The sequence below is a fragment of the Balaenoptera musculus genome, chromosome 19, assembly GCF_009873245.2.
Source record: "Balaenoptera musculus isolate JJ_BM4_2016_0621 chromosome 19, mBalMus1.pri.v3, whole genome shotgun sequence".
Lineage (NCBI taxonomy): Eukaryota > Metazoa > Chordata > Mammalia > Artiodactyla > Balaenopteridae > Balaenoptera > Balaenoptera musculus.
In genome coordinates this window covers 6,925,415-6,952,255 of record NC_045803.1, presented here as the reverse complement: position 1 = coordinate 6,952,255, position 26,841 = coordinate 6,925,415, and the positions used below count along the sequence as shown (strand labels likewise).

Below are 26,841 nucleotides of genomic sequence, written 5' to 3'. Positions count from 1 at the left end.
GCCCCGTGTCCGTACGTTCCCGGAGCGCAGGAGGGGCGCGACATGCGTGTGGGGAGCGCGTCATGCAGCGCATGCGTGTAGTTGCAGGCACCCTGGCGGCCGGGGGGAAAAGGGGAGTCGGGACTAGGAAGTTGTCCCTTTAGCTCTCTCTCTCTCCCTCCCCGAATCCCACACTGTTGAGTTGGGGGATGGGGAATGAGAATAACGTGTGTAGAGGTTTATAATGATTGTGACTACTTTTAAAAGCTGAACTAAAAAGCTGGGTACGTGTGGCAGATTGGCGAGCAGGGGGGAGACGTTGGGAAGAGGTCCGTACCCTTTAGAAAAATCCTCACCCCGTTCCCCTGCACCGTTCGGCTTCCGTGAGGGTCAGGGGTATCTGGGGTTTTGTTTTGCTTTAAGAAGTTAAACCCTTTGGCAATATAATCAGTCTCCAACCCCATACCCTGGTGTTTAAAGCCCTTAGCCCTTTGCCCCGCCCCACCCCGCTCCCGCCAGAATCCGCCCCACCCCTCACCCCTGGTTCGCCAGGGTTTAGGGTCCAAGGGAAGGATGGGGGGACTCAAAAATGCCCCTTGCATAGGAATCGTTGCATCAAGGATCGTGCTCAGTGACCCCACCACCACCAATCCTCGGGCGGGGGGTGGGGGGTTCCTGAGGCTGTGGGAGCAGAGGGAGGGAGGTTGCTAATTCCATAGGCCCCCAGCTACAAAAGGGGGAGTCCCTTAAGGATTCTGGGACCGGTGTGGTCCCTGGGCTTGGGGTAGGTAGCGCATCCTTCTTGAGCCAGGATGGGGTATGAGAAATGATTTTGCACCCGCGAACATGGGGGGTTGAAAAACGCCGGGGAAGGGCGAGCTGGGATCCCAGCCCAGGTGGATATGTGGTTTCCCAAGCTTCTGATATTCCAGCGTCCCTCCACTAGGGAACAGCCTCTACATTTTAAATGTAAACACCTCTAACCTAAATAAACGGTGTCCTGGCCAAGCAGCAATATCTGGACTTAACCGGCTTATGTGCGAAATGCCAGGAAAGACAAAACTTTAAAAATAAGTGTTTGTCCTTGTACTGCCTAAAACCTTAGCACATCGCCAGGGGTACAAATATGACCCTCTGGGAAACATTGGCGTCTATGAAGAAGGTGCCTTTGGGGCACCATTTAAAGAAAGGGGCTCTTGGAGGGGCAGGGTTAGGCATGAGAAGGGGGCTGCCCCGGGAAGGTCGGGTTCCCTGGAATTGCAGACAGGTTGAGCCTATCTTGACAATTCTAGCGTCAGGGGAACCTGAGGAGGATGTCTGATGTCAGATTTAGGGGTGTCCAGGAAATGTCCAGAGTGTGGGAAGGATTTGGAGCATCCCAAAGGCTGAAAGTGAGCTGAAAGGCTGGATCAAGTCTTGGAGGTTTGAGGTGCTGGGATGCAGCTCAGGGAATGAGTGGGTGGTGGGGCTTGGGCCGGGGTGGGTGGGGGGCGGTGCGGACAGCATCTGTGTGCAGAGGTTAAGTCCCAGGAGCGTGTGGGGATTTGGAGGATGCGGGGTGCCAGACTCAGTCTCAGGAATTCTGGGGGCAGGCCTCATGTGATGGGAATCTGGAGGGGGTGTTGGGGTAGTTTGTGTGCTACGGCCAGAACATCCCAGGAATACCGGGATGGGAGGTCTGAGTCCATGCAGCAATAGAGGCGAGCAGATCCCTGGGCGTGGGGTGGGGGGTGGGGGAGGAGGATGAAAGAGTGAAATTCACCAGAGGGACGCTCCTGAAGGCTGAGGGAGCAGCTGTCCTCAGCCCACCCCTCCCCCCGTGCCTCCGCTTCTACCGTCTGAGCTCAGCTCCGGTTTTTGGCTTGGGTGACTGTTCCTCCTTCCCCCACATTGCTGCTAATTTTTTTTTTTTTTTTTTTTTTGGTGATGGGTTGCCCTCCTGGGGTGAAGGGTAGGAGGCTAGGAGACCCTCCGGTAGCTTAAAGGCCAGCCCGACCCCCATGGAGGTCCCCACCCGCTTCCCAGAATGCCCCTTCCCTCGCACGCGGCATGCAGCCCCTGGCGGCTTATTGCTGAGGTGGAGTTGGAGAGGGCGGGGATCCAGTTTGGGGGAGGCATGCAGAGTAGAGGGGAGGCGCCCCAAAATGTAATTGGTATAATTTGGACGTATTTACACGAGTCGATTGCGGGGGGGTGGGGGGGTTCCTATGGCTCATGGAGACCTGAGAAGGCTTTTTTTCAGGAGGGGCGAAGAGTTGGGGGAATGGCCTTTGGCTCCTCCCCACCTCCATCCTAGGGGCCCAGGTGGAGGTGAGGGGCCCGGGGGTGTCTGCTGGCATCGTCTCGGTTGCATATTATTAATGACTGTTTGATTTTTTTTTTAACCCTTTCCCCCACCCCCCACCCCCAGCTCCTTTGACCTTCTTCCCTTTCACCCCCGAGTCCCCCCACGGGGGGGAGGGGAGCGCTAGAGGATGGAGGGCAGGGTTGGGGGAGCGCGGCGGGCGGCCCTGGGAGAGCCAGGGGGAGTGGCAAGGGGGGCGAGGCGCAGGGACACCCCGCTCAGGCCCGCGATGCTGCTCAGGCTGCGGGATTTCTCGTAACCTGGTGGTGGGTGGGGGGGGGCGAAGGGCAGAAACACGGGGAGGAAGCAAGGAGATAGGGGTGCAGGGGGAGGGTCCAACAGACAGAGGGACCCCAAGACAGAGAGAAGCAGGAGGGAAACAGAAGGGATATGAGATGGAGAAAGAGAGAAGACAGAGACAGGAAAAGGCAAGAGACAGGAAGAGATGGAGAGGGCGAGTCGGAGAGAGATGGCAGGCGACAGAGACGGTGAGGGAGACAGGATAAGAGACAGAGAGACAGACACCAAGACACAGAGTGACAGATGGCAAGAGACGGAGAGATGGACAGAGGCGGACCAAGGAGACGGAGAGAGAGAAGTGAACAAATTGGACAGTCAATCGGCATCGAGGAGAAAGGTTCAGACATGGGGAGGGGGAGAGACTCGGGGTTAGGAGGCAGGTGGCAGTCACCGAGCCTCGCCCACCCGACCCCCACCGCGGCCCCCTCAACTCCCCTCCCCCCGTTGGCCCCCTCATCTGAGGCAGAAGGGTGGGGGGCAGCGAGGCAGATGGTGGGCGGCACGGGCGTGGGTGGAATGCCAGTGGGGGAGCAGCCGGTGGAGAGGCCTTGGGAGGGAATGCGTGGGGCCGCAGGGGGTAGGGGGCTAACCTGGATGTAGAGGAATGAGGACAGGCGGGTGGGGACGCTGTGAGGGGCTGAATGGGGTGGAAGCTGGCAGCGCCCCCTCCCCGGGCGGGGCGGGGCTGGTGCAGGAGGACACGTCCAAGAGCAGTCCGATGAGGGCAAGACTCAGCTGAAGGCTGTAATGGGGTATCTTTAAAGGGCCAAGAAGCCTTTAAACGAGAACCTTCTGATGGGAAGGTCCTGACAATGTCTTGATAGTCAAAGGGATCTAAGGCTTAGGGGCACATGTGGGGTTTCTTGAAAACTTAGGAATGTCTGAAGAGTTCTGCCAGTGTCTGGGCTCTTCTAGGGCTTTGCTAGGCAGTACCAAGGGGTCTGTCTTGACGAGGGCATCCTGACTGTCGGAGAGAGGGCCTGGGGGAGGTTGGAAGCCCAGTATCTTGGGGACACCCCCTCCCAGCCATTCCCAATTGCTAACCTGGGGGGAAGGGGCAGAGGGGGACCGAGGGTCTCGCGAGGTCTCAGGCGGTGACAAGAGCTGGGGACAGAAATACACAGAGTCACGGGGGGGGGGGGGAAGGGTGGCCAGGGGGAACCCCCCAACACAGCCTCACTGTTGGGGGGACGGAGAAAAGCCGAGATCTCTTCCTCCTCTCTGGTGTTTTCCGGGGGAGGGGAGCAGTGAAATGGGGGCGGCCAGAGACATCAAATATGGAAGGAGCTTCCGAGGTGGCTGAGGGGGAAGGGGAGGATGAAGGAAGAGAGGAGGGGGAGGGCTGGGGAGGACGGGGGAGCGCAGGTCAGGTGCGGGAACCAGGTGGTTGGTGAGGGGAGACGGAGAACGGAGGGGTCATGGGGTGGGTGAGGGTCAGGTCAGGAGGAAGGATCTTGGTTGGGGGGGAATAGTGGAGGGTGGGTCCTGGAGGGGAAGGTTAAAGAGGAAGGGAGGTGCGTGGAAGGGGGAGGGATCCAGGACCTTGGGGGAGGGAGTTCTGTCAGCCCCATCAGCTCCAGCCATAATTTGAGTTCAATGAATGGATTTTGGCATCCGAGGCAAGAGAAGCAGAGAACTCCCCCCAACTGCCCCCCCCAGTCCTCCCTCACCCACATTCCCGAATCCTCCCCCCTCCCCCTGCCCCTCAATTCCATAGGGGCCCATCCAGACCTGGGGGTGGGGAACAAAGGGAGGTGGGTAACAGGACTGGGTGCAAGCAGGGGGAGGGGTGAGATGGGAGCAGGGAGGCAGGGGGTTGGTAATGAGATGAAAGTGGAGAATGATGGAGGTGGGGGGCGGGTTGCAACAAGGAGAAGTCCGGGGATGGAACAAGAGCCAGACAGCCCCCTCTGGACTAGGAGCCCAGAAGCCTGGGTTCTTGTCCCCCATCTGCTCTGTGGCTGGGGGTTGGCCATGGACCTCCCTGAACTTCTGTAAAACAAGGGCGTTTAGATGCGGCTGTCCTTGGAGGCTCCCTAAGTCCTGCTGTGGCATCTCCTTAGGCTGCAGGTAGGGATTCTTTAGGATGTATCTCTGTATTGCGTAGGGAGATTCCACAGGCATGTGTTGAATGAATAAGTGATGGATCAAATGCTTTCAGGTGGCCTCCCATCATTTTTAAGATCAAATCCAGCCTCTCATCATGGCCAAAAATACCTTCCCCCCCAGACTCCTCCCCTCTCCCCTAGGCCACTCAGCTCCAGCCACACTTCCCTCCTCCCTGTTCCTTTAACAGACCAAGCTCATCCCACCTCAGCACCTCAGGCAGCACCTCAGGGCCTTTTCACTTGCTGTTTCTTCTGCCTGGCTGGAGCTTTTTCAGCTTTCAAGTTTCATGTCACCTTCTCAGAAAGACCCTCACAGACCCCTTATCTGACCTGGCCAGAGTAATTATCCTTTTGTTTGTTTTCTGCTTCCTCCAGTCATGGAGTGGCAGACATTCGCTGTAAAGGGCCAGATGGTCAATATTTTCGGGGCTCTGTGGGCCATACCATCTCGGTCGAAACTATTCCAGTCTGCGGTTGTAGACAGTGGCTGTGTTCCAATAAATCTTTATTTACAAAACAGCTGGTGGACACATTTGGCCCGTGGCTGTAGTATGTTGACCCAGGCTCTAGAGTAGCAACTCTGTGATGGCAGATTCTTGCTTTGTGCCCTGCTAAATCTCCAGTGCCTGGAATTCTACCCTCAATCATTAGTGCTGCATGAATGAATGATGAATGAATGAAGAAGTTAGGGGTTAGCTGGGGTTGTTGTGAGGATTACAGAATATATGTTAGATTCCTGGCACGTGGAAAGTGCTTCGTTATGTTTGCTGAATAATTCATCTACTGTCTCCTCACTCTATCTCCCTCACCTCCCCAACTGGCCAGTCCTGACCCTGCCCTCTTGACCCCTGGCCCCCCGACACTCTCTGTCTCTTTCCTTCTTCTCCACCCGCATAGCCCTGACCCCGGCTCAGGCTTTGTCCTCTCCCCCTGGACCCTCATCCCAGCCTCCTCCCCAGCCTCCTGACCTTCAGTCTCCCCACTCCGGTGCATCCTCACAAAGTCCCAGAGCAGACCCGCCCCTCCCCAGATCCCGGGACGAGGCTCCTCAGCCCAGCTCTGCTTTTTGGCCTCAGTTCTAGGTCTGTGTCTGCCTCTGCCCCAAACTGAGAGCTCGTGGAGGGCAGGGGTGTGGTTGGATTGCTCACTGTTGAATCCCCTGGGCCTAGCACTGCGCCGGGAGCCTGTGTGTGCTTTGTAAGTGCTGGCCAATCCACAAGTGACTGGATGAGTGGCTGAGTCTTTCTCACCCCAACCTGCACCCAGAAGAATGTCCTGGGTGTGTACCCCATTTTCTTGATTAAATAAACAAAAGCAAAACCAAGGGGGGAGGCAGGGAGAGAGATGTGGATGGGGCTGAGAATGGGGGTCAGTGGTAAGGGCGGGGAGGGAGGTCAGGCACATGGTGGGGAGGGTGGGGCTTAGTTCTAGGGGTTAGTGAGGGGCACCACAGGTCCTGGGCAGGTGAGTGCGGGGCCAGTGTCAGGGCTGGGGGTTAATCGGATGGAGCTGTTCGGAGTTAGGGGACAGGAGTCTCGGTCAATGGGGGCTGCATGTTCTCAGATGGGTTAGTCGGGAGGGAGGGGGTTCAGAGGGTGGGGGCTACTTACCCTGGGGGGAGGGGGTTCGTCCACTAGGGGGATATCCAGGCTGCAGCGTTGGCGTTGAGGTCGGGCAAGAAGCTTGGGGGGCCTGGCTTACGCCAGTCTTGGGGGGGCAGTGGGGGAGCACCAGTGGCTGGGGGTGGGGGAAGAGGCCAGAGGGTCGGGGGGGGACATGGAGATGGAATAAAGACAGGTGAAGGGTCAGTGGTGAGGAAATTTGGGGGAGGGCGTCTAAGAGGGAGGGAATTTGGGGCCAAGAGATGGGGGAAGGGAAGTCCAGCACCTCCTCCCTCATCTCCCTCTCTCCCCTCCCCTGGGGGAGGGGAGGAGAGGGAGGGTCCCAGGGGGCCAGTGGAGGGCACCTCACCTTTCCGGATGGAGCCATCAGGGGAAGGGGCATAGTCAGTGAGAAGGAAGCAGGCTCGGTCCCGGCTGTAGCGGCCCCGGCTCCCGGGGGTGATGGGGCTCTTGTCTTCTGGTGACATGGCGGGCTGGTCAATAGCTGGGCAGTCCTCGTGGGCAAGCGCAGCTGCTGCAGGGTCCCCGTTGGGGCGGGGATCTGTGTCCCAAGGGTCAGACAGAGACACAAAGGAGAGAGTGAGGTGTGGGAACTCACGGAGAGGGCAAGGTCAGCAAGGAGAGGTGATGGAGGTGCAGGTTGTTAGGGGGTGTGGCTGGTGGGTTGGGGGAGCGGGTCATGGGTGGGGAGGGTGTTGAGTGTCGGGAAGGACAACAGGGTAGGGAAGGGCATTGAAGGCTAGGAAGTGGGGGTCAGGCGGGGTGTTGGGTGCTGAGAAGGGCAGGACTGAGGTAGGGTGTCGGGTGTTTGGAGGGACAGGGACGGGGGAAGTAGTTGGGAAGTGAACTGGGTGCTGGGAAGGAGGCTGAGACAGAGTGGAGGGTGGGACGGTTGGTTGAAGTGGACCGAATAGGGCACAGCTGGGGTAGGGTGCATGGTTTGGGATAGGTTTGGAGGGATGGCTGGGAGGGATGCAGGGGGCTGGGAGGTGGTAGTTTAGGGAGGGGTGTTGGACGCTGGCAAGGGCACAGTGGGAGGCGTTGGGAAGGTGACAGAGGAGGGAGGGGGGAGGTGGGGGGTCCCCCAGGCTCTGACTTTAGCTATTTTTAATTGGTGTGAAACTGGGTCAGCGGCTGAGGGAGCAAGATGGGGGCCGGGCGGCCCAGCTCCCTTTCTTGACCTACTTAAGGCATGGGGGTGGGGCCCCCCAGCCTCTCCCTTCCCCGGGACTGATGCCCCAGTCACTGCCTCTGAGACACAGACTCCCCTGGGGGGAGAGATGAGCACAGGCTCAGTCAACTTTCCTCTCCCCTCACCTCCTTCATCAGACACTGCAACAGTCCCCTGGCCTCTGTCTCTGGCCCTTGATTCCCATGTGAGACTCTCTCCCTGTGCTCTGAACCGCCCCCACCTCTCTTTCTCTGAGTCCCCCTCACCATACGGCTGATCACTCTGCCCCCCGCCCCCCTGGTTCCACTGAATACCGTGGCTGTAAGTCTGTCTCTCCCCAAAACTCTCTTTCACACGAAATCTCTGTTTCTCCATCACTGTGTATCTCCGTGCCTCTTCTCTGGCCTCGGCAATTGCTATTCACTTTCCTCTCTTCCGTCTCTGTTGCTGACCACCCCATCTCTCTGGAGTCTCAGCAACTACCTCCTGCCCCCCTCACAACCTCCCCACCTCTGCCTGCGCCCCCCACCTCCACCCCTCGCGCCCCCTCCTCACCTGCCCGGTTGATCTCAATCACTTCCTCCTGAGCCAACGGGCAAGGCTCCCCAGGGGCAGGCAGAGGAGGCAGCCCCATGACCCCGAGCCCCCCCGCCCCCCCCCCTGAGCAGCCCGGGGTGCGTGTGGGGCCCTGGTGGGTAGGCCCCTGCCACAGTCACCCCCATGGAGGGCGGGGTGATGGGTGGTGGAGGGCTGCCGCTGCCGCTGCTGTGGTGAGGATGGGGCGGGGGCGGGGGCGGTGGGTCGGGCTTGCAATAGTTGGGCGAGCCGGGCTGCGGGGGCCGGGGGATATGTTTATTCTTCTTCTTGGGCAGCTTCTGTTTGGCCATGGCCAGCGAATAGTACATGCCAAAGTTGTTGACAATGACGGGCACGGGCATGGCGATGGTGAGCACCCCAGCCAGGGCACACAGCGCCCCCACCAGCATCCCTGACCACGTCTTGGGGTACATGTCTCCGTAGCCCAGGGTTGTCATGGTGACCACGGCCCACCAGAAGCCGATGGGGATGTTCTTGAAGTAGGTGTGGTTGGAGCCCAGGATGTCATCGGGGTCAGCGCCAATGCGCTCAGCATAGTAGATCATAGTGGCAAAGATGAGCACACCGAGCGCCAGGAAGATGATAAGCAGCAGGAACTCATTGGTGCTGGCGCGGAGAGTGTGGCCCAGCACGCGCAGCCCCACGAAGTGCCGCGTGAGCTTGAAGATGCGCAGGATCCGGACAAAGCGGACCACCCGCAGGAAGCCCAGCACATCTTTGGCGGCCTTGGAACTGAGGCCCGAGAGCCCCACCTCCAGATAGAAGGGCAGGATGGCCACACAGTCGATGATGTTGAGGCTGCTCTTGAGAAATTCCACCTTGTCTGGGCAGAAGGTGATGCGCATGAGAAACTCAAAGGTGAACCAGACGACGCACACACCCTCCACGTAGGTCAGGAAGGGCTCTGTCTCCACCTCCACATTGGTGATGTTCTCCGGCGGAGCCCCAGGGATCGGGGAGGCCTGCGTCACTGTCTTGTTGCTGATGTGGATGAAACCCTCGTGGGTCTCCAGGCAGAAGGTGGTGATGGAGATGAGGATGAAGAAGAGGGAGGCGAAGGCCACATACTGCGGGGCAGGACAGGAGAGAGAGGGCAAAAGGTGACCCAGGCATCTGGTCAATTAGCCATCTCCCTGAGACCCTCCCAGTGGCCCCTTTCCCAGACACAAACTCCAGGGAAACCCAGGTGTCCCAACCCCAATGCCTCCATCACTTCTTGCATCCTGTTCTCTCTAAATCTTGCAAAAGGATCAGAGGCAGCTCTCCCCCAGCTTGGGAGAAGAGCTGGCCCCAGCAGCAGCAGCAGATGGACCACTTCTTTCCTGGAAACAGTGATTTCTGGCTCCTTGCTCTGTCTCCTAGACCATCCCCCCCACTCCTGTTCCCTGTGTCATATCTCAGGGGGTCCCTGGCAGGGTCCAAGCATTCTGCTGGGGGATGTGGGTAGGGAGGCTAAGATCATACATCCTGTGTCTCAGAGGCTTTGGGGCTTAGCTTGGAGCTGAGGGAAGGCGAAGGGGAGAAGGTGGGTCGGAGGCAGAACCAGGAGGTGGTTAAGAGTAAGAAAGCCTGGGTTTGAATCCAGCTTTTTCCCTGCCTAATTGGGCAAGGAGATTAAGCTTTCTGAACCTCAAATTTTTTACAGGATTGTTGTAAGGATTACATTAGATAAGTATACAAAGGGCCTGACTCCAAAACCAGTGCTTGGTCTAGTGTTTGGAACTTAGTAAGGCTTGAGCTGTTATTAGGGTGTTGGGGCATCAGTTAAAGGGAGCCAAGGTTGAGGCCTCAGATAGGTGCCGGTGTTTAAGGACCTTGATGCTAATGACTGGGTCTCAGAAAAGGGAGAAGGCTGGGTGAGGCCCTCACCCAGAGAGAACAGCGCAGAGTTGGACCCACAGAGGGGAAGAGGGGTGTTAGGTCCCTGAAGGAAGAAGGAAGTGAAGGGTCAAGACTGCAAAAAGGGAAGATGATAGGGGTGGGGTTTAAGGCTCTGGAAAGGAAGGGAATGTCAGGGGCTTGAACATAGGGGAAGGGGAGAGGGCAGGGCTAGGTCCAAGGAGAGGTGAAGGGGCTTGTCAGAGGTTCAGAGATATGGGGGCGGGGATGCCTGGTTCATTTCAAGATGGGGAAGGACCAGTGTCCTGAGCCCAATGGTGTGGCTTTTGATGAAGGCCTTGAGAAGAGGCAGGGTCAAGATCTTGGAGAAGGCCCCTAGAAATTGTAGTTGGCTTTATCAGATATGTAGAAGGGAGGTCGAAGGAGTGGGGTTAGTCCTTAGAGAAGGAAGGGGATGGGCTTTGAGGCAGAGGAGCCTTTAATCAGATGGGTAGAGGAGAGAGGGCCTGGGGTGCAAAGAGAGGAGAGCCAGAGTTGGCTCCCGGGCCAGCACTGTCCCTCTCTGCACTCTCTTTCCTCCACGGGATGGGGGGCAAGGTCCGGGCTTGGGAGACCTTGACTTTAATCTGAAGTGCAGAGCCGAGAGGCGGGCCAGAGTCCGCCTCAGAGATGACCCTAGATCTTGGGGTGGGCTAGGGGCTCAACTCTGGCCCTCTGCCCCGCCCCCCTCTTCGTTTCTCCGCAGTGGTTTAAGAGGCCAGAGGCCTCCGCAGAGCGCATGCCTGGCGCTCCCCCGCCCCCCTCCGAGCCGGGCGCAGGGCGCAGGTTGCGGCACCGCAGTGGGGGCGGGCCGGACGGACCAGGGGGCGGGGCGCGCGGGGGGCAGCACCACGGACAGCTCCCCCACCGCAGTGCGCAGCCGCAAGGCCTGAGCGCTGTCTTAACCCATTCCAGGCCGTGGCCGAGCAGGCAGTGCGCAGCCGCAGTGCCGCTTCACAGCGGGAGGCCACAGGCCAGGAGCTTGATTAACTCCTTCCCTCCCGGGACACAGAAAGAAAAGTGGGCACCCGTCGCAGTGCGGAGCTTAGAAGCTGGACAGCGTCAGGACCCCCTTGTCCAGAGATGCTTCAAAAGCAGAAGGGGTAGGAGGGCATGGAGTCCCTGTAAGAAGTAAAGGGGAGATTATGGGGAGAGGAGTGAGGGGGAGGTAGAGCCGGACCCTCCACTTTGCACTGGCCTCAACTCTCAACTCTCAAACTCTCATTTGGCGGCTAGAAGATGCTTGGCACTACGTGGACACTCAAAACACATCTGTAAAGTAAATGAATGTCCCCCGTAGCTGTCCCAGACCCCTAGTTTCACCTCAGAACCCTTCAATGGGGTCACAAGAGGGAAGGGCTCCCCAGGCCATGGGGGAGGGTGCCGCTCAGAGGCCTGAGGGAGCATATAGGGCCACGTCCTTTCTGCACCTCCTCTCCCCCACCTCCCCCCACCCAACCCCAAATCTTGCCAACTCAGCGCTTCCCGGGGACCAAACTTTATGCGGTGCCTCCGGCCCCCCTCCCCCTCGCTCCCTCCCCCGGTGCAAATGCGGCACTGCGGGTCCTCCGCGTCCTTCCCGGCCCAGGACGCGGCACGGTGGGGGGAGGGTGCCGGACCGCCTCCTCCGGGTGTTTGGGTCCCCAGGAGGCTAGAAAGGGGCCTGGAGTCTCTCCTCTTTCCCTCCTCTCTCTAATTCCCCACCCCCCATCTTGAACTGTCCTCTCCTCCAACACAGGGAGGAAGTTAAGAGGAGGAAGATGTTCAAATGAGAACCAGGGGGAAGGGTAGCTACTTAGCCTGGGAAGTTACAGATGTTTGAGGAAAGTTTTTTGAGGGGGGAGACGAAGAGAGCTTTGGGGGAAATATGGAATTTTGAGAGAGATAAGACTGGAGAGAGGAGAAGGCTGGAGTGTGGGCTCTTTGGTTCACTTAGCGGGAGGCGGAGGGGGGTCTGAGAGGCCCAGTCCTGTGCTTTGGAATGGGTAGTGGGGGGGGGCGTTAGGAAAGGGGAAGTGAGCAGGGCTTGGGGAGGGGGGTCAGGTGGAAAGATACCAAGGTAGGTCAGAAAGACCTGGGAGCTATTTTGAGGAGGAAGCTTTGGGGCTGATAACTTGAGGAGGGTCCCAAGGATTGAGATTAGGTAAAGTTCTGGAGCAGGAAGGAAAGTCATTTACCCACTAGGAAAGAGGCTGGGAAGCTGAGGGTGGGGAGAGGGTGTCCCAGAGATAGAGAGTGGGCTATGCAGTTTAAACGATGAAGGAAGAAGCTGGGAGAATCTGTGGATGAGAGAGAAGCTATTCTGGAGGGCATATGGGAAGTTCTGGAGAGGAAGGGCATATCATGGGGGCTCAGGACTCTTCTGGAGACATTGAGGAGGAGTGTGAAAGCCTTGGGGGAAGTCTGGAGCTGTATAGGGAAATCCTCGGGAGGGGAGTTGGTGTGGAGGATGCAGGAAGGGATGTGAACACAGAGGGGGCAGCAGGGTCCCAGGAGAGAAGATGCCCCAAGACTCTGTTGCAGTGAGGGGGAAGTATCCTAGCCAGAGCAAGTGGTTTGGAGGTTCAGAGGAGTCCAGGGGACTCTGAGATTGGGGTGGGAATTATTCTGAGACTTTAAGGGCAGAATAAGCAGGGGGGGTTCAAAGATAACCAGGAGACTCAAACTTGGAGAGAGGGAGGGGATGTGGAGACGGTCAGAAGGGGAATCAGAGGTTTTGGGAGAGCCTGCAGGGCTGAAGGCTGGAAGCTAGAGAGCAGGCTTCAGAGGGTCTGCAGGGGGTGGAAACAGTGTTCACAGGGCCTGGGACACTTTAAGGGTTAGGAAGAGATGTCTTCTGAGGACCTAAGGAGGTCCAAGAAACTGAGGGCTGGACAAGGGTCTTCTGAGGGTCTGAGGGGTGGCCAAGAGAGGTGAGAAGAGGTTAAAAGGGGCTAGGAAGACTCAGGGTTGAGGAAATGTCTTCTCAGGGTCTCAGGAGGGGTCCAGGAAAGGCAGATGTGGGGTTGTTCAGGGGGTGTATTTAAGAGATTCACGGTCGGAAAGGAAGTTTCTAAGGGCCTACGATGGCCTAGATAAGCAGGGTGGGGTTTAGAGAGGTCTGGAGTATTCTGAAGGTTGCAGAGAGATCTTCTGAGGATCTGGGGATGGCCAGGAGAGGGGGGTGTGTTCAGAGTACGGGAGACTAAGAGGCTGGGAGGCCGAGAGACCAGGAAGGGCTGGGAAGGGCTAGGGATTAAGGGCGAGGATGGGGCGTTTCTGAGGGTCTGGGAGCTCCAGGAGAGGGGAGGGGGATGGGGGCTCCGAGAGCACGCTCACCCTGGCGGCCCGCGACGAGTAGGGGTCCTCGAAGAGCGCCCACACGCGGGGCTGCCAGCGGCGCCACCACGTGCCGCCCGCGCCCCCTGGCGGGCCCCCGGCGCCGCCGCCAGCGTCCTGGAAGCAGAGGCGCTTGAGCTCGCCGCCCGCGCCGTCCAGGCCGCCGCCGCCCGCGCCCGCCTCGTCGTCCAGGCCCGCGTCATGGGCGCCCGCGGCGTTGGCAGCGTTGGCGGCGCCCGAGGGGTCGGGTGCCTCGAAAGAGTCGAGCGCTTCCTCGGCGTCCCGGTGCTGCCGGTAGGTCATCCAGCAGCAGGCCTCCACGTCGGTCTCGTCGATGCCCCAAAAGCCGAGCTCCTCCTCGAAGAGCGGCCCGCACACGTCGGCCGGGCAGTGCAGCTTGCCAGTGCGGTAGTAGTTTAGCACGTAGGCGAAGACACCCGGATGCCGGTCAAAGAAGAACTCGTCGGCGCCCGGGTCGTAGTCGAAGCGCGCCGCCGCCTCGGGCTCCGTCAAGCCGGCCAGCCGCGTCCCCGGCAGGGTGCGCAGCGTCGAGCGGTACGTCTCATGGCGCACGCCGCCCACGTTGATCACGATCTTGCCACTGTCGCCACCGCCGCCGCCGTGCCGCCCCATGGCCGCCGCCGGCAGCCCGGGGCATGGCTCGGCGCGCCGGCCCCCGGGCCCGCGGGGTGCCGGGGGGCCCGCCGGGGACGCGGCGGGGCCGGGCTGCGCAGGCTGCTGCTGCTGCTGCAGCAGCGGCGGTGGCGGTGGCGGTGGCGGCGGGGGCAGCGGCAGCGGGGACTCGGACGGCTGCGGCGGCGACACCGGCTGCTGTTTGCTGGACCCCTGGCGCCCGCGGAAGGATGAGACGCAGACTGAGCTCAGCATTGGCTGGGGGGCGGAGAGGGAGGGGCGGGGTCTCAGGGGGCGGGGCCGCAGGGGAGAGAGATGTGATTGGGTGAGAGGAGGTGATGGAGGGAGGGGGCGGGGCCGCAGGGAGGGAGAAACCGAATTGATTGGCCTGGGAAGAGGTGGGGGCGGGGCTAAAGCTGCGAGAAGGGCCCGGACTCCAACTCCGCCTAGCTGGTCGGGGCGGGGCCGCAGATGGAACACACCGATTGGGTCTTTCTGAGATAAGGGGCGGGGCCGAGCGAGGTGTTAAGGCGGGATGGGAGGCTAAAGTTGCCTGGTTTGGCAGCACTGGGAGAACAGAGGAGGCGGGGCTAAATATAAGACAGAGATCTGATTGAACTAAAAACAGGAGCGGGTCGGGCAGAGGAAGGGGACAAGTCCGAGCTATTTAAAGGGGTCTGACTGTCCGTGACTGGCGGAGTCAGGGGCAGGGCCACAATCGGGGCGGCCGTCTGGATTGCATAGAGACGGACCTAAAGAGCCGGCAAGCAATACCCGGTGAAGTGGGGCAGATGGAGACTGCCGGGTTGAGCTCCTAACATTGATTGGACGGGGCAGAGAGGATCTTAAGAGGCAGCGCCACAGAAATTAGAAACAGTCCTAATTGGGCTGGGAGAGTGAGGGGGCGGGACTGAATGAGGGGCGGGAACTGGAAATGGAGAGTGGCACTAGACTGGACTGAAAGGGGACACGGCAAGGGGAACAGGGACTGAGACCCAGTGAGAAGGGGCGGAAAGGGGCGAGGCCTGGAAACCTGAGAGCTTCTGGCTAGGACTAAGGGAGAAGGCGAGGTAAAGAAGGGGCAGGGTCGGAGCTGCAAACTCGGCCCGATTAGCCGGCGCTGGGCCGGGAGAATGTCAGGAAGGATGCGGAGAGACTGCGGGAGGTGGGTGGGATCCACGAATGGTAAAAACCGTCTTGAATGGGCTGTGGAAAGGCAAGACTAAGGGAGGAGCGGGGCTTTAAGGGATTTGAAAGCAACCAGGCTAGGTGGGGGCGGGGCAGGGCTAAGAGTGTAGAGAATGGCTAAGGAAAAGGTGAGACCTGCAGAGTACAAAGCTACCGGGATGGACGGAGCGGTGGGACCTAGAACGGGAAGTCTTGGGGGCCAGAGAACCTGGGAGACAGTTCTAAGGGTCAGCAGGGCCTTAGAAGGGGGAACGAGGTGAGGGAAAGTGGACGAGGTCTAGATAACGGCGGACTGCAGCCAGCAGAACCAAGGAATGGATGAGAACTGGTAAGGAGAGAGCCTTAAGAGGCGGAGGGGAGAAACCAAAAGGCGGGGCCAATAGGAAATTGGGCGGGATTAGGTTTCAGAGAGTCCTGGTGGGAGGACAGAAAGTTGGGGCGGGGCCAATGGTGGACGTGGCCAGAACTAGGCGGACCGCCCCGGAGCCGGTCAGGCCCCGCCCCCTGGGCTGGACTGGCCCCCCCCGGTGGTAGAGCGCAGGCGCGGGGGCTGGGGCGGGGCTAGCGGCTGCGGCTGGGGCTGCGGCGGCAGGAGGCTGTGCCTGTGGGAGGGAAGTGGGCGGGTCAGGGGCTGCGGGCGTCCCAGGTCTGCACTGTTCCCGGCCCGCTGCCTCCCTCTGCAGCTAGGGCGGCTGGTTGGTATCGCCTCCCTCTCCACCCCCCCTCCCGCTTCTGTGCCTCTTAGTGTCTCTTTTTCTCCCCTTTTCTGAATATTTGTCCCCCCGTCTCTGCCCTCACTCCTTTGAGGCTCTGGCCCCTCCTTACTCTCTGCGCTCCCTCTGGTTCTCTGTCCCATTGTTCTCTGAATCTGTCCCCCTCCTTCTGAGTCTTGCCCCTGTTCTCTCTAAGCCTCAGTCTCCTCTCCCCCGACTGTGTCTCGATCTCCCCACCCCCAGTCTCTTTATCTTGACCTCTGTACCTTTTTCTCGGATTTGCCTCTCTCTGGGTCTCCGTTCTCTCCAGTCTCTGCCCCTCCTCTTTGTGTCTCTGTCCTCCACTCACACCCCCCCCCACACACCCCAGGGTCGGCTCCCTCCTCTCTCTGGTCTCTGCCCATCCATCTGGGTCTCTGTCCCCCTAGCTCTTCTTCTTTGACTACCTCCTTCCCCGTGTCTTTTTCCCCTCCTCCGTCTCTTTTCCCCCTCTGTCACTGCCTTTTCTCTTTCTGTCCTTTTTCTTTCTTTCCCTTCCCTGGGCCTCTATCCCCCACCCCCACCCCGTGCCTCTTTCACCCCTTTCTGAATCCCTGTCCCCCTTTTTCTGGGTCTCTCTCCCCACTTCTTTGGGGCTCTGTCCTGCTGTCCTTCAGTCTCGGTCCCTCCCTCTGGATTTCTGTCCCTTTCTCTCAGGCTCCCACCGCATCACCGTCTCTAATCCTCAACCTGGCCAGGACTCGAGGCTGCGTCACTGCAGAGAGTTGCAGAAGTGGGGCCCGTCCTGCGGACCAGGGAGGTAGTTTACCTCAACTCCCCCCACCCCTAGACCTGGGTTCCCCCACTTCCCCCGATCCACTGTTCTCAGGCAGTCCTCAAGCCCCCATGGGACCCAGGAGGGTAGAGAAAAGACATCGGGGCTTCCTACTCTTCTCTGCCCCGGATTCTGGTGTATCCCCAGGCAGAAGCAGTGAATCCTGAGGTGAGGGAATGGGCTTGGGTTGAGTGAGGCTTCTAGGCAGGTGGGGCGTGGGGGTGGATGCTGGGGCCGGGGTTGGGTAGGCACTAGGAGCTGGGAGTAAGGGCTAGGGTAAGGACCTAAGTCAGCCATCCTCCCTTATACCCTCCCCCCACCCCACCCAACTCTACTTTTCTCTTCTGACTTTGATAGCAGCCAGGCACGGGATCAAGTTACCAAACCAGCGTTTTTGCGGAGGTCAGAAGATGTGGGAGAAGGTGCGGGCTGGGGCAGAGGGAAGGGGGGAAGGCAGGGATGGGGAGGGGGAAGGCAGGGATGGGGGAGGGGGAAGGAGCGAGGAGGCTGGAATAGGGGAGAATAGGGAATGAGACTCGGGATTAGAGACCGTGGGATTGGGGGAAGAGGCTCGGTCAAGGATGATCTGGACTCCATCAAGCCCTGGGAAATTTGGATGCCGTCACTCCCACATGGCCCTCTCCAGGCCCCACCAGGGTATGCGGGGATTTGTGAGCCTGAATTCTCCACCCATAGGGGAGGCTTCTGGAGGCATAATGAGGGCTTGGGTTATGGGACACCCAGCTCAGCAAACAGACCAGAGGGACGTGGACTCGATTTTTGGCGACGGACACCAGGGGAGGGGAGGTCAATGTCTGTTCACGTCTTCAGACCCTTTCCCCTTCCCTCCTCCTTCCCAGTCTATCCCTTCTCAGGCCTTCAAGGCACAAAATTCCTGAAAGCCCCAGACTCTCACCTCAGTCATCCTTGGCGCCCCCTCCTAACTCTCCCTCCCCCATTCCCCAAAGCCCTGGAATTGGGGAAGGGTCTTCCCCTTCCTGACTTCCAAGACCCCTTCCTTGTTCCTCCGCCCCCATTCCTATCAGTTCTAAATCCAGGAAAGACGATCTTCCAGGCACTAAAGCTGAAAATGTGGGGACTCTCTGCCTACGATCCTTGGTCTCCCGAGACCCTCCAATTACCTCTCCGCTGTAACCTTTAAGTCCTCCTCTCCCGAGTCCCCCGCCTCCAAAACTGGGATTTGGGCTGTCTTACCGCCCCCGGACCCTGTGCCTTCTCCCCCTCCCCCGTACTCACCCCAAGTCGAGGCGGGGCGGGGATGGGGGAATCCGGGACTGGCGATGGGGGGAGGGGTGACGCAACCCCGCAGCTCTGGGCAGCGAGAGGCTGCGGAGGGGGGTAGTGACATCATCGCCGGAGGAGGGGCGGCTCAGCTCCCCCCAACCCGGGGGCTTCAAGCCCCGCCTTTGTGGCGTACCCAGGGGTCCCGGAATCCCAAGGGTAGAGAAGAAGAACAGATTAAGTGTGCGGGAATGGTATCCCCTCCCCTTAGAACAAGGGTTGGAAAACCCTTTACGATTTCAGCCACCCCCCACTGCCACCTGTCGCTGCCGTCGCGACCTGTCGCCTCCCACGCGTGTTGTGGCTGCGCCCGCCCCCGTCAGGACGTTAACACCGCCTAGACTACAACGTCCGTGATGCTCCGCGGCGTCGAGTACCTTTGGGGAGAGGCAGTGTAGGCGAGGGGCTTCATGGGCTTCGTAGTATAGGACCTTCGCACCAGTGTGCACCTTGGAGAGGAGTGATACCTTTCTCCTTCCTTTCTTTCTCAACTCCAGAGAGCCGGACACTAACTTTTTTCTGAAAAAAATCACGCGCTTAAAAAAAAAAAGGAAGAGACCCAGGTAAGTTTAATAGAAATAGTGGATTTTTACTGAGTATCGGGGGGTGCGCATGCGCGTAACCAGGGCCTCAACCGGAGAACTGCGGCTGCGCAAGCCCACCCCTTCACTGTCCTGCTCCACGAGCTCGAGCACGCGCAAGCCCCACTCGCGCCCCGCTTTTCCTGTCGCCACGGTCGAAGACGGCCACGTAGCTGCGCAAGAAGACATCGCCGAGGTCCAGAGGGCGCGCCACGGTCGAAGACGGCCACGTAGCTGCGCAAGAAGACATCGCCGAGGATCCAGAGGGGCCCTGCGGGCGGAGGCATGTCCAGAGCCTGGAAGCCTGACAAGCAGAGACGGACGCCACCCCGAGCAATCTACAAGGCGACAAGACGGATCACAGGTGTCGTGTCACGCCCACCGGTGTTCCTTCTTCCTAGGAGCCAGAGCTTCTACCCGCCCACTACCGTGGGCACTAGAAATGTTTATGTGGTCCCTGCTTGGCCCTAGTGATGTCTCACTCCCAGCCCCACCCTCTCAACGCGTCACTCTCACGTCATTGTGACTGCCACCTACCTGGATGACGTAGTCCTGAGCCGTGAGGTTAAACCAGACCCCGCCAAGGAGGAAGGAGACTGGGGGGAGCGTTGGGATTTTCGAGCACTGGATGAGGTACTGAGGGCAAAGAGGAGCAAGTAGAGACGAGGGATTCCTTCTCTGCTCAAATTCTTTCCGTGGCTCCCCAGTGCAACAGGGAAATGTCCATTTTGGGCAGCTAGGTATTCAGGGCCTTGTGTGGTCAGGCTCTGCTGTCTTCTGTAGCCTTATTGGCTTTTCCCTCACTCCTATATAGTTGTTGCCACTTCCCCTAGGCTCCCATTTGATCAAAACCTCTTTTCCTCTAATTGAAAATCAAAAACTGGTGGCCCACGGGCCATACTGGGCCTATAGGTGTATGTAATTAGTCTTATACTAATTATAAGTTTACTCACTCTCATCCGGTCCTGTTCCCGGAGTCACTTAGAGTAGACACTTGGGAGGTGCCCTTGCTTCCTCTCACTAACCCCCGGCCTGTCACTCACAAGGTCCAGTGCTTTCAGCCCGTGCATACCTCTTAGCCATGCGATTCCCACCCACAGGCTGGAGCATCCTGCCCAATGTCCACGATTAAATCCCTACTAGCCTCCCCAGCCCACACCCACCAGACACCAGGTCCTTACCTCCCCCATTAGCAGGGGGACTCCCCCAGTGGCTGCCTGCAGGGCCCGGATCTCCTCAGTGGGTCCCGTGATGAGAGACGTGCCTGTGTCCAGAATGGCAGCACAGCCCCGGGCACAAAGAGTCAGCCCTGTGCCAACCTCCACACTGTGAGGCAGAAGGAGGCAGTCATTAAAGCCAGCATCCTAGGAGGCCAGGCCCCCAGCCCCCTCCTCCTGCAGAGCCAGGAGTCCCGGCCCACAATCCCTCCTCCATCAGACCTAGGAGTCTGGGTCCTCGGCTCCCTTCACCCCAGGACACTGGATTTTAGGCTCTAGCCCACTCCTCCCAGACCTAGGAGGCCAGGTTCCTCACCGCTCCATGTGGATCTGCCAGTAGGCAGGGATCGTGACTGACACAAAGGTGAGGGGTGGGATGTAGTGTGCTGGGTCCGAGCCACCCAGGACCAGCTCTCCGCCATCAGCTGCCTCAGGGTCCCTGCAGAGGCAGACAGCTGTATGTGCCATGGGCATTTCTCCTGCCAGCCCCAGGAGTGGCCAAGGGAGGGACTTCTGCCAATGGGGTGGTGTCTGGGTTCTAGGTGGGATAGTGGGATGCAGGCAGGGCCTTGATGTTGGGACTGGAAGCAAGGCAAGAAGCGAAGAGAAATGGGGCTTTTCTTGGTGCAGGTTAGGATTTTAGGGTCTTGGGAGCTTCCTGAAGTGGGCATAGGACTTCTTGATTTGACTGTAGAAGGTAGAACTTTTGTGGGGAGTGGAGCATTGAGGTTTCTGAATTGGCTCTGGAAGGTGTGATTGTGAGGAGTCAGTCTCCCCGAGCAGATGATGAGACTTTCTGAATTGCATGTCTAGAACTTCCGGGGAATTAGACTTCCTCAGTTGGCTGAGAGTGATAGGAAGAGGGGGTGGGGGCGGGCATTTCCTGGAAGTGTGGATGGTCAAGATCTACTAAGAGGTGGGTGGGGGGATTCCCTGGCTGTCCAGTGGTTAGGACTCCGCCCTTCCACTGCAGGGGGCACAAGTTGCAGCAAAAAAAAAAAGGAAAATGAGGCGGGTGGGACTTCCTGGGTTGGACGTCTGGGTAACTGAAGGGACATAGAACTTCCTGCCTGGATACTACCTGGATGACAGCTTGGGCTTTCTGAGCATAAGTTTAAAGCTTCCTAGAAGGTAGGTGTAACTTCTTAGATTAAAATGGGCAATTCCTGACTTCTGACGTGTGTTCTCAAATGGAATTGGGATTTCTTTATGGTGAAGATGGGGTTCTTAAATTCAGTATTTGATTGGGTAGGGCATGGAATTTCCTGGTTTGAGATTGAAACATGGAACGTTTTAAATGATGGTGTTTCTTTAGTAGGTCTTAAGGTGTTGCTTAGTGAGTGGAACTTATGAATAGGGCTCATGTGTTTCTTATATTGGGGCGGTGACTTCCTGAATGGAGAGTGGGACTTCCTTTATTGGGCAAGGGACTTCCTGAAGGAGGGCAGAACTTCCTTCTTGGGGCTAGGACTCAGAGGAAGGTAGACCCTCCGCCATTACCTGTTGAGGTAGAAGGAGAAGACAGGCTTATCCAGAAGCCCCTGGTCCACCAGTCTATCCAGCGGGGGCCGAACTCCTCCCACAGCCAGAACGGGAAAACCGAGGCCCAATACCCCATCGAAGTGGGCAAATGTGAAGACCAGGCTGGGCTCCCACAGAGCCTCCCCAAAAATCACCGATGCACCTGTGATTCCCCCAATCTGGGGTAGATTCAAATGGAGTAAGTTACTTCCGGGAGGACATTACCTACATGTCTCTGAAGTCTCCCAAACCAAGGCATGAATCCCAGGTCTGGGGACATCTGTAAACAACTCCAACTGCCTAGGAAGCCTTGCCTCGCAACTTGAGAAGGCCCGCCCCTGCCTGGGAAGCCCCGCCCTCTTCCCCAGGAAGCCCTGCCTCGCAATTCAAAAACCCCATCCGTTTACCCAGGAGACCCCGCCTCTTCAAGCCCCTCCCTAAACCAGATAATCTTAGAGATGGGCTTCTCCCAGGCTCAAGCCTTCCCGGGGCCAAGGTCACGCACAGTCAGCTTGTCCTCACTCAGGATGCCGTCTAGGCGGCCAGTTCCGTATTGAATGGCAAACTTGGTCCCATTGGGCCGGAAGGAGCTGGAGGCTTTGGAGTTGAAGCGGTGGTGGACCCCTAGGTCAGAAGGTGAGGGAGCTGTCACTGGGGGAGAGAGGTCTCCCCAGTGCCTCCTGCCTCTCCGGCCAACTCACCTGTGAGGATGCGTTGGAAGAGAACAGGTCCCCAAAAACCCTTGGGAAGACCGGGCCCAGCCCCCCTTCTCCCTTTACCCCCATTCAGCCTTATTCTCCCCCATGACAGCTCACAGCAGGGCAGACTGAAGAAGTGGCATCTCACGGACGGGACCCAGAGATTGGAGGAACCGGTGTCAAAGACGACAGAGAAGTTTTGTGGGGGCGTTCCCAGCCCAATTTCCCCATAATACTGGACCTGATGGCAAAACAGGAGAGGTCCTGGATGAAGAGCTTGACCAAGGGCAGGAAGGTTGGGGACAGCGGGGGGCTGTGTGGGGCTGTGACTCACGTTCATGTAGTTGGAGAGAGGCACAAAGAAGTCCTTGTCCCCAGGGGATGGAGCCCCCAACCTGGGGGGCTCTGCTGGCTTATCCCATCCCCTCAGTGGGTTCAGGGCCCTGAGTCCAGTGTAGACTCTGCGAAGTGGGGTCCTGTGAGGGAAGGAGATACCAACAGCTAAGGAGCTACCCTTTCTGGACATCCTCTATAACAGACGTCCCCAAATAGGATATAACGACAATGTAAGCATCTCCATGGCCCTATAGTAATAGTCATTACCAGAAACCCTACCAAACACCTACCAAACCACGTTGACAGATTTCCCCAAAGACTCTACAAGAGTGCACCATTCCAAACAGACTTTCCCCAAAACGTTTCAATAAAAGACCTTCCAAATTATGTAAAGTAAGCCATTCTGGAACGGACATACACAAAGTTTTCCAAAAACCCTAACATATGCCGGGGTTGGGGGGCTGTGGTGGCGGAGGGATGGATGGGGAGTTTTGGATTAGCAGATGCAGACTATTATGTATATATCAATAGAATGGATAAACAACAAGGCCCTACTGCATAGCACAGGGAACTGTATTCAATATCCTGTGATAAACCATAATGGAAACGAATATGTATATAGCATATATATCTGAATCACTTTGCTGTACAGCGGAAATTAATACAACATTGTAAATCAACTATACTTCAATAAAACAAACTTTTAAAAATGCCAAAAACCCCAACATAAAACTAGCCTTTGCAAAAGCCCTTACATACTTCCAGCACTGGGGGAAAAATGTAAGCACCAAATCCCAATTTTACTTTTTACAGTAAAATATATTCCAGATATATCAAATGTACATCACACTTAATGTGCAGTGTAAAATTATAAGAGCACTGGAAGTAAAGTGTTTAATAATTCTAGCAAAAGGAGGGCTTTTCTCAGAAAAGATGGGAAGATGAGAAATCATGGGAGAAATATTGATAAGGCTGTCTCTAAAATTTTAAACTTCTGTACACCCTTCCCCCAACATACAAAGTTAAAAGAGAAAAAAATCTAGTGGAAATAATTACAAGTTGTATGTCCAAGAGTTAGTATCTCTAAAATGCAAAGAGCGTCTACAAATAAATAAGAATAAGATAAGCAACCCTGTGCTGGGAGGCACTTATTCATGAGTCTTATATTTCTGCAGAGACACAGACTGACTATGTCCAGAGTGTCTTTTCAAGGATTTTGTTTAGTGAACAGCCTTGGAAGAGAGAGAGTGTCTCTCTCTGGAGCAAAGGGCAGGCAGGTATATGATCCAGTATAAAAGATTCAAGCCTAGGGTTCCCCTGTTGTAATGCACCTCACCACTTGTGCACATATCACCTGACTCCGTTCCTTTCACCCTGTGGGAACCGAGGCTCAGAAATCTGGCGCAAAACTGGCTACGACTATTGCCGGGAGTACTAAATTGTCCTTTGCCTCACACCTGGGAATCTTGTGTCTTCCACCAGCAGCCATGAAACTGTGGCAAATTAACTTTACAGTTCTTGACATTAAGTAGGAAAATGGTCAAAAGAAATAAGCAGGTAATTTTCAAAAGAAGTACAACTTCTAAACACATGGAAAAATGTTCAACCCCAATAGTTATCAAAGAAATGGGAATAACAAGAGTGAGAGACCTTTTCATTTTCTTTCTTTCTTTCTTTTTTTTCTTTTCCCCCTGCAGATTGGCACAGAATTACCAATACTCACTGTTGGCTAGGAGGTTAGGAGGTGTAGATTGATACAAACTTTCTGGAGTATAGTTTGGTAACATCATGAGTCAAAATTGGGAGTGCAGCTTTTAAGCCAATTAGTTTTAATTCTGGGAATTTCATCTATAGGAGATCATTAGACAAGTGCACAAAGATGTGTTTATGAGCATGTACCTAATTCTGAAAACTGTTGTGCACGCAATGGCCAACGCTGGGAACATCTCAGCTCTGCTATAAAAGATGCCTAGAATGGAATCCATTCAACCACTAAAAAGGGGAAAGTAGCTCTCTACGCCAGTGGTTTTGCAAAGTTGTTTTGAAGCAGAATCACCTAGAGCACGGGTGATAGGAAAAGTTTTTTTGTAAAGGTTTTGCAGGCCATCCATCTCTGCTGCAACTACTCATTCTGTCAATATAGCACAAAAGCAGCCATAGGCAACGTGTAAAAAATGAACATGGCTGAATTCCATTAAACTTTATTTGCAAAAACAGGTGACAGGCTGGATTTGGCTCTTGAGCCGAGTGTTTTGCCAATCCCTGACCTAGAGGGCTAGTTAAAATTTAGAACTGCTCATTTCTTTTTCTTTTCTTTTTTGGCCACACCATGCATCATGCAGGATCTTAGTTACCCGACCAGGGATCAAACCTATGCCCCCTGCATTGGGAGTTCAGAGTCTTAACCACTGGACCACCTGGGAAGTCCCTAGAACTGCTCGTTTCTGATTGAGTAGGTCTAGGATGGAGCCTGAGGGCCTGCATTTCTAACAAGTTCCTGGGGCCTGCTCAAGCCGATGTTGGTGGTCCTGAGTCAACTCAGAGAATCATTGCTCTTTCCGTTGACTTGGGAAGTGGCTATGACCTCTTCGGTTCAAAAAGTAGGTTAGCAAACATCATGTGCAGTAATCTTTTTGTACCTGCCTGTAGTTTCTCCTTGGGGCCCTGCCCCCCACATCTTTGCGGCCACCACCCATGACTTAGTCTTTGAGAGGCTTAAGAATGTAAAGTGGGGAAAAAGTGTTTCTTGGAAAAGTAGACCCCCCTCCCCCCATCAAGAGTTCCAGGGAGTGGAGAGAAGGGAGGAGAGGAAGGGAGAGATTGGGGGAGGCACCAGAGGTGGGGGGGAGGTCATAGGAGTCCCCAAAACTGGACTTCTTGAGACCTCAACAATCTGGAAGATGTGAATCTGGGGGAGTCTCAATTTAGATGTCACAGATCTGGGTCTCCAAGATCTGTTGGAAGACGGGTGTCACAGGTCTGGAGATCTCAGTATCAGATCATCAAAGCTCAGGGTGGGATCAGCAGAGTTCTCCCAAAAATGTGTACTGAGAAGATTGGGACGGTCCCCAACCAAGGGTCTCAGGGTGCAGGACCTTAGACTCAAAGGGCTTGGGTCTTAGGAGATAACAGGGTGGACCCCTCAGGGGTGAGAGCCTAATTTGGAGATCTAGGAACCCAAAAAGATAGGAATCATGGATCCTGGGGTGTCAGGTTTGGGGGTCGCTGAACTGGGGAGCCCCAGACTTGAAGGGTAAGAGGGAGAGAGTCCGTCCCAGGTTTTGGGGTGGTGGGGGTCCCCATTACCGGATCAACGTGGCCCCAGTGGGCTGCATGGTGAGCAACGGTAGTAGCAGCAGCAGCAGCGGTGGCGGAGACATCTCTGGGGACCCGTGTGGACCCAGGCGTCCTGCGGCTCCGTTTTCTTTCCCCGGAGACTGCGCCCTGTTCACTGCCCACTTCCAGGTTTGAGAGGTGACTAAGACACGAAGTTTCTTGGTGGGTGATGTGGGAGTGATGGGTGGTATTTTGGGAGGAATGTGCCAAATATTTTGGTAGGGTCGCCGGAAGTATTGGCGTGCCTCACTCCGGACTTCGGTGGTGGTGGAGAGTCTCCTGCGCCCCTCCCTTACCCATTCTTTAGCTATTGTCGCTTTTACTTATACCTTTCACTTCAGTTTTTCTGTGACTCATTAACCACAAGAGTTTTCTGGGGCAAACAAATGTATGGGCGGGGCGTTTGTGAAAGGTCTGGGGGAAGGAAGAGAGGGTCAGACTAGACGTCTTCTGCCCCATATTAAGTGGGACTGCCAAAGTGTCAGGACCCCGATTCCTATTGTTTTATTTGGAAAATACTGAAACACACACACAAAAAGTCCATAGCCCTACCACCATTGAAAAAGCATAAAAATAATTTGCAGTGTCTCTCTGTCTGCCCCTTTTTCCGTAATTAAGTTTCTCAAATATTGAGGAGCACCTGAAAACCCAGTTTAAAAGTGCCCTAGATTTCTGGGTACCACCCTCAGAGATTCTGATTCCAAAGGCCTGAGACGGAGCCCAAGAATCTGCCAGAAAAACAATTCATTTACATTATTACAACTGTGTTCATGTTATTTCCATTTACAAGGACTGGGTAGCCCTAGAGAAAAGCAAACTTGGGAGAGTGTACTAGTTAGTTAATGCTGTGTAAAAATCACCCCCAAACTGAGTGGTTTAAGACAGAAATCATCATTTATTATTATCTTTGGGGGGCTTTCTGTGTTAAAAAATCGAAAGTAGTTTGACCGTGCAGTTCTGGCTCATAGTGTTGCAGACAGATGTCAGCTGAGGCTGCCATCACCTGAAGGCTTCAGTAAAGCCAGAAGATCCGCTTTCAAAATGGTTGGGGCCCCGCCTCTTGAACTTGGGTGTCCTTTAGGATGTTGTAGCAGGAAAGTCCCTTAGGTAGATGCTGGAGGAAAGTGATCTTCAGGGTGGAGTTACAAAGAGGGAGGGCCTAGGACCCCCAAGTTTCAGGAAGCA

At 56.4% G+C, this 26,841-nt stretch overlaps 2 protein-coding genes and 1 long non-coding RNA gene across 3 annotated transcripts; 1 reads left to right on the top strand and 2 right to left on the bottom strand.

The window, feature by feature from the left end:
• Positions 1-1,879: 1,879 nt before the first annotated feature.
• Positions 1,880-14,213, bottom strand: KCNC3 (potassium voltage-gated channel subfamily C member 3). The gene is given in 6 exon segments (XM_036833402.1): positions 1,880-2,583; positions 6,342-6,468; positions 6,703-6,894; positions 8,080-8,182; positions 8,184-9,188; positions 13,318-14,213. Coding segments are annotated over 5 exon segments (2,292 nt in total). The 5' UTR covers positions 14,206-14,213; the 3' UTR covers positions 1,880-2,583; positions 6,342-6,364.
• Positions 14,214-16,492: 2,279 nt separating this feature from the next.
• Positions 16,493-18,531, top strand: LOC118885158. Its single transcript, XR_005017455.1, has 3 exons — positions 16,493-16,650; positions 17,023-17,067; positions 18,465-18,531. It is a non-coding gene; the product is annotated as an uncharacterized LOC118885158 (long non-coding RNA).
• A 78-nt stretch (positions 18,532-18,609) lies between these two features.
• NAPSA (napsin A aspartic peptidase) lies at positions 18,610-26,005 on the bottom strand. The gene is made up of 10 exons (XM_036833549.1): positions 25,627-26,005; positions 22,319-22,460; positions 22,102-22,225; positions 21,792-21,910; positions 21,266-21,465; positions 20,082-20,204; positions 19,730-19,874; positions 19,086-19,184; positions 18,756-18,886; positions 18,610-18,721 (listed from the first exon to the last, which is right to left on the bottom strand). The coding sequence occupies exons 1-10, from the start codon at positions 25,698-25,700 to the stop codon at positions 18,634-18,636; spliced, it is 1,245 nt and encodes a 414-aa protein (XP_036689444.1). The 5' UTR covers positions 25,701-26,005; the 3' UTR covers positions 18,610-18,633.
• Between the last annotated feature and the right edge of the window lie 836 nt (positions 26,006-26,841).

Bases quoted from the DNA above. Each gene is read 5' to 3' on its own strand.
- NAPSA (XM_036833549.1), bottom strand. From the start codon at position 25,700: ATGTCTCCGCCACCGCTGCTGCTGCTGCTACTACCGTTGCTCACCATG. The intron at 21,466-21,791 runs GTGCGTGACCTT...AATCTACCCCAG, and splicing joins TGAGTGAGGACAAGCTGACT to ATTGGGGGAATCACAGGTGC. The intron at 18,722-18,755 runs GCCCTCTGGACC...CTTCTTGCGCAG, and splicing joins GCCGTCTTCGACCGTGGCGC to CTACGTGGCCGTCTTCGACC.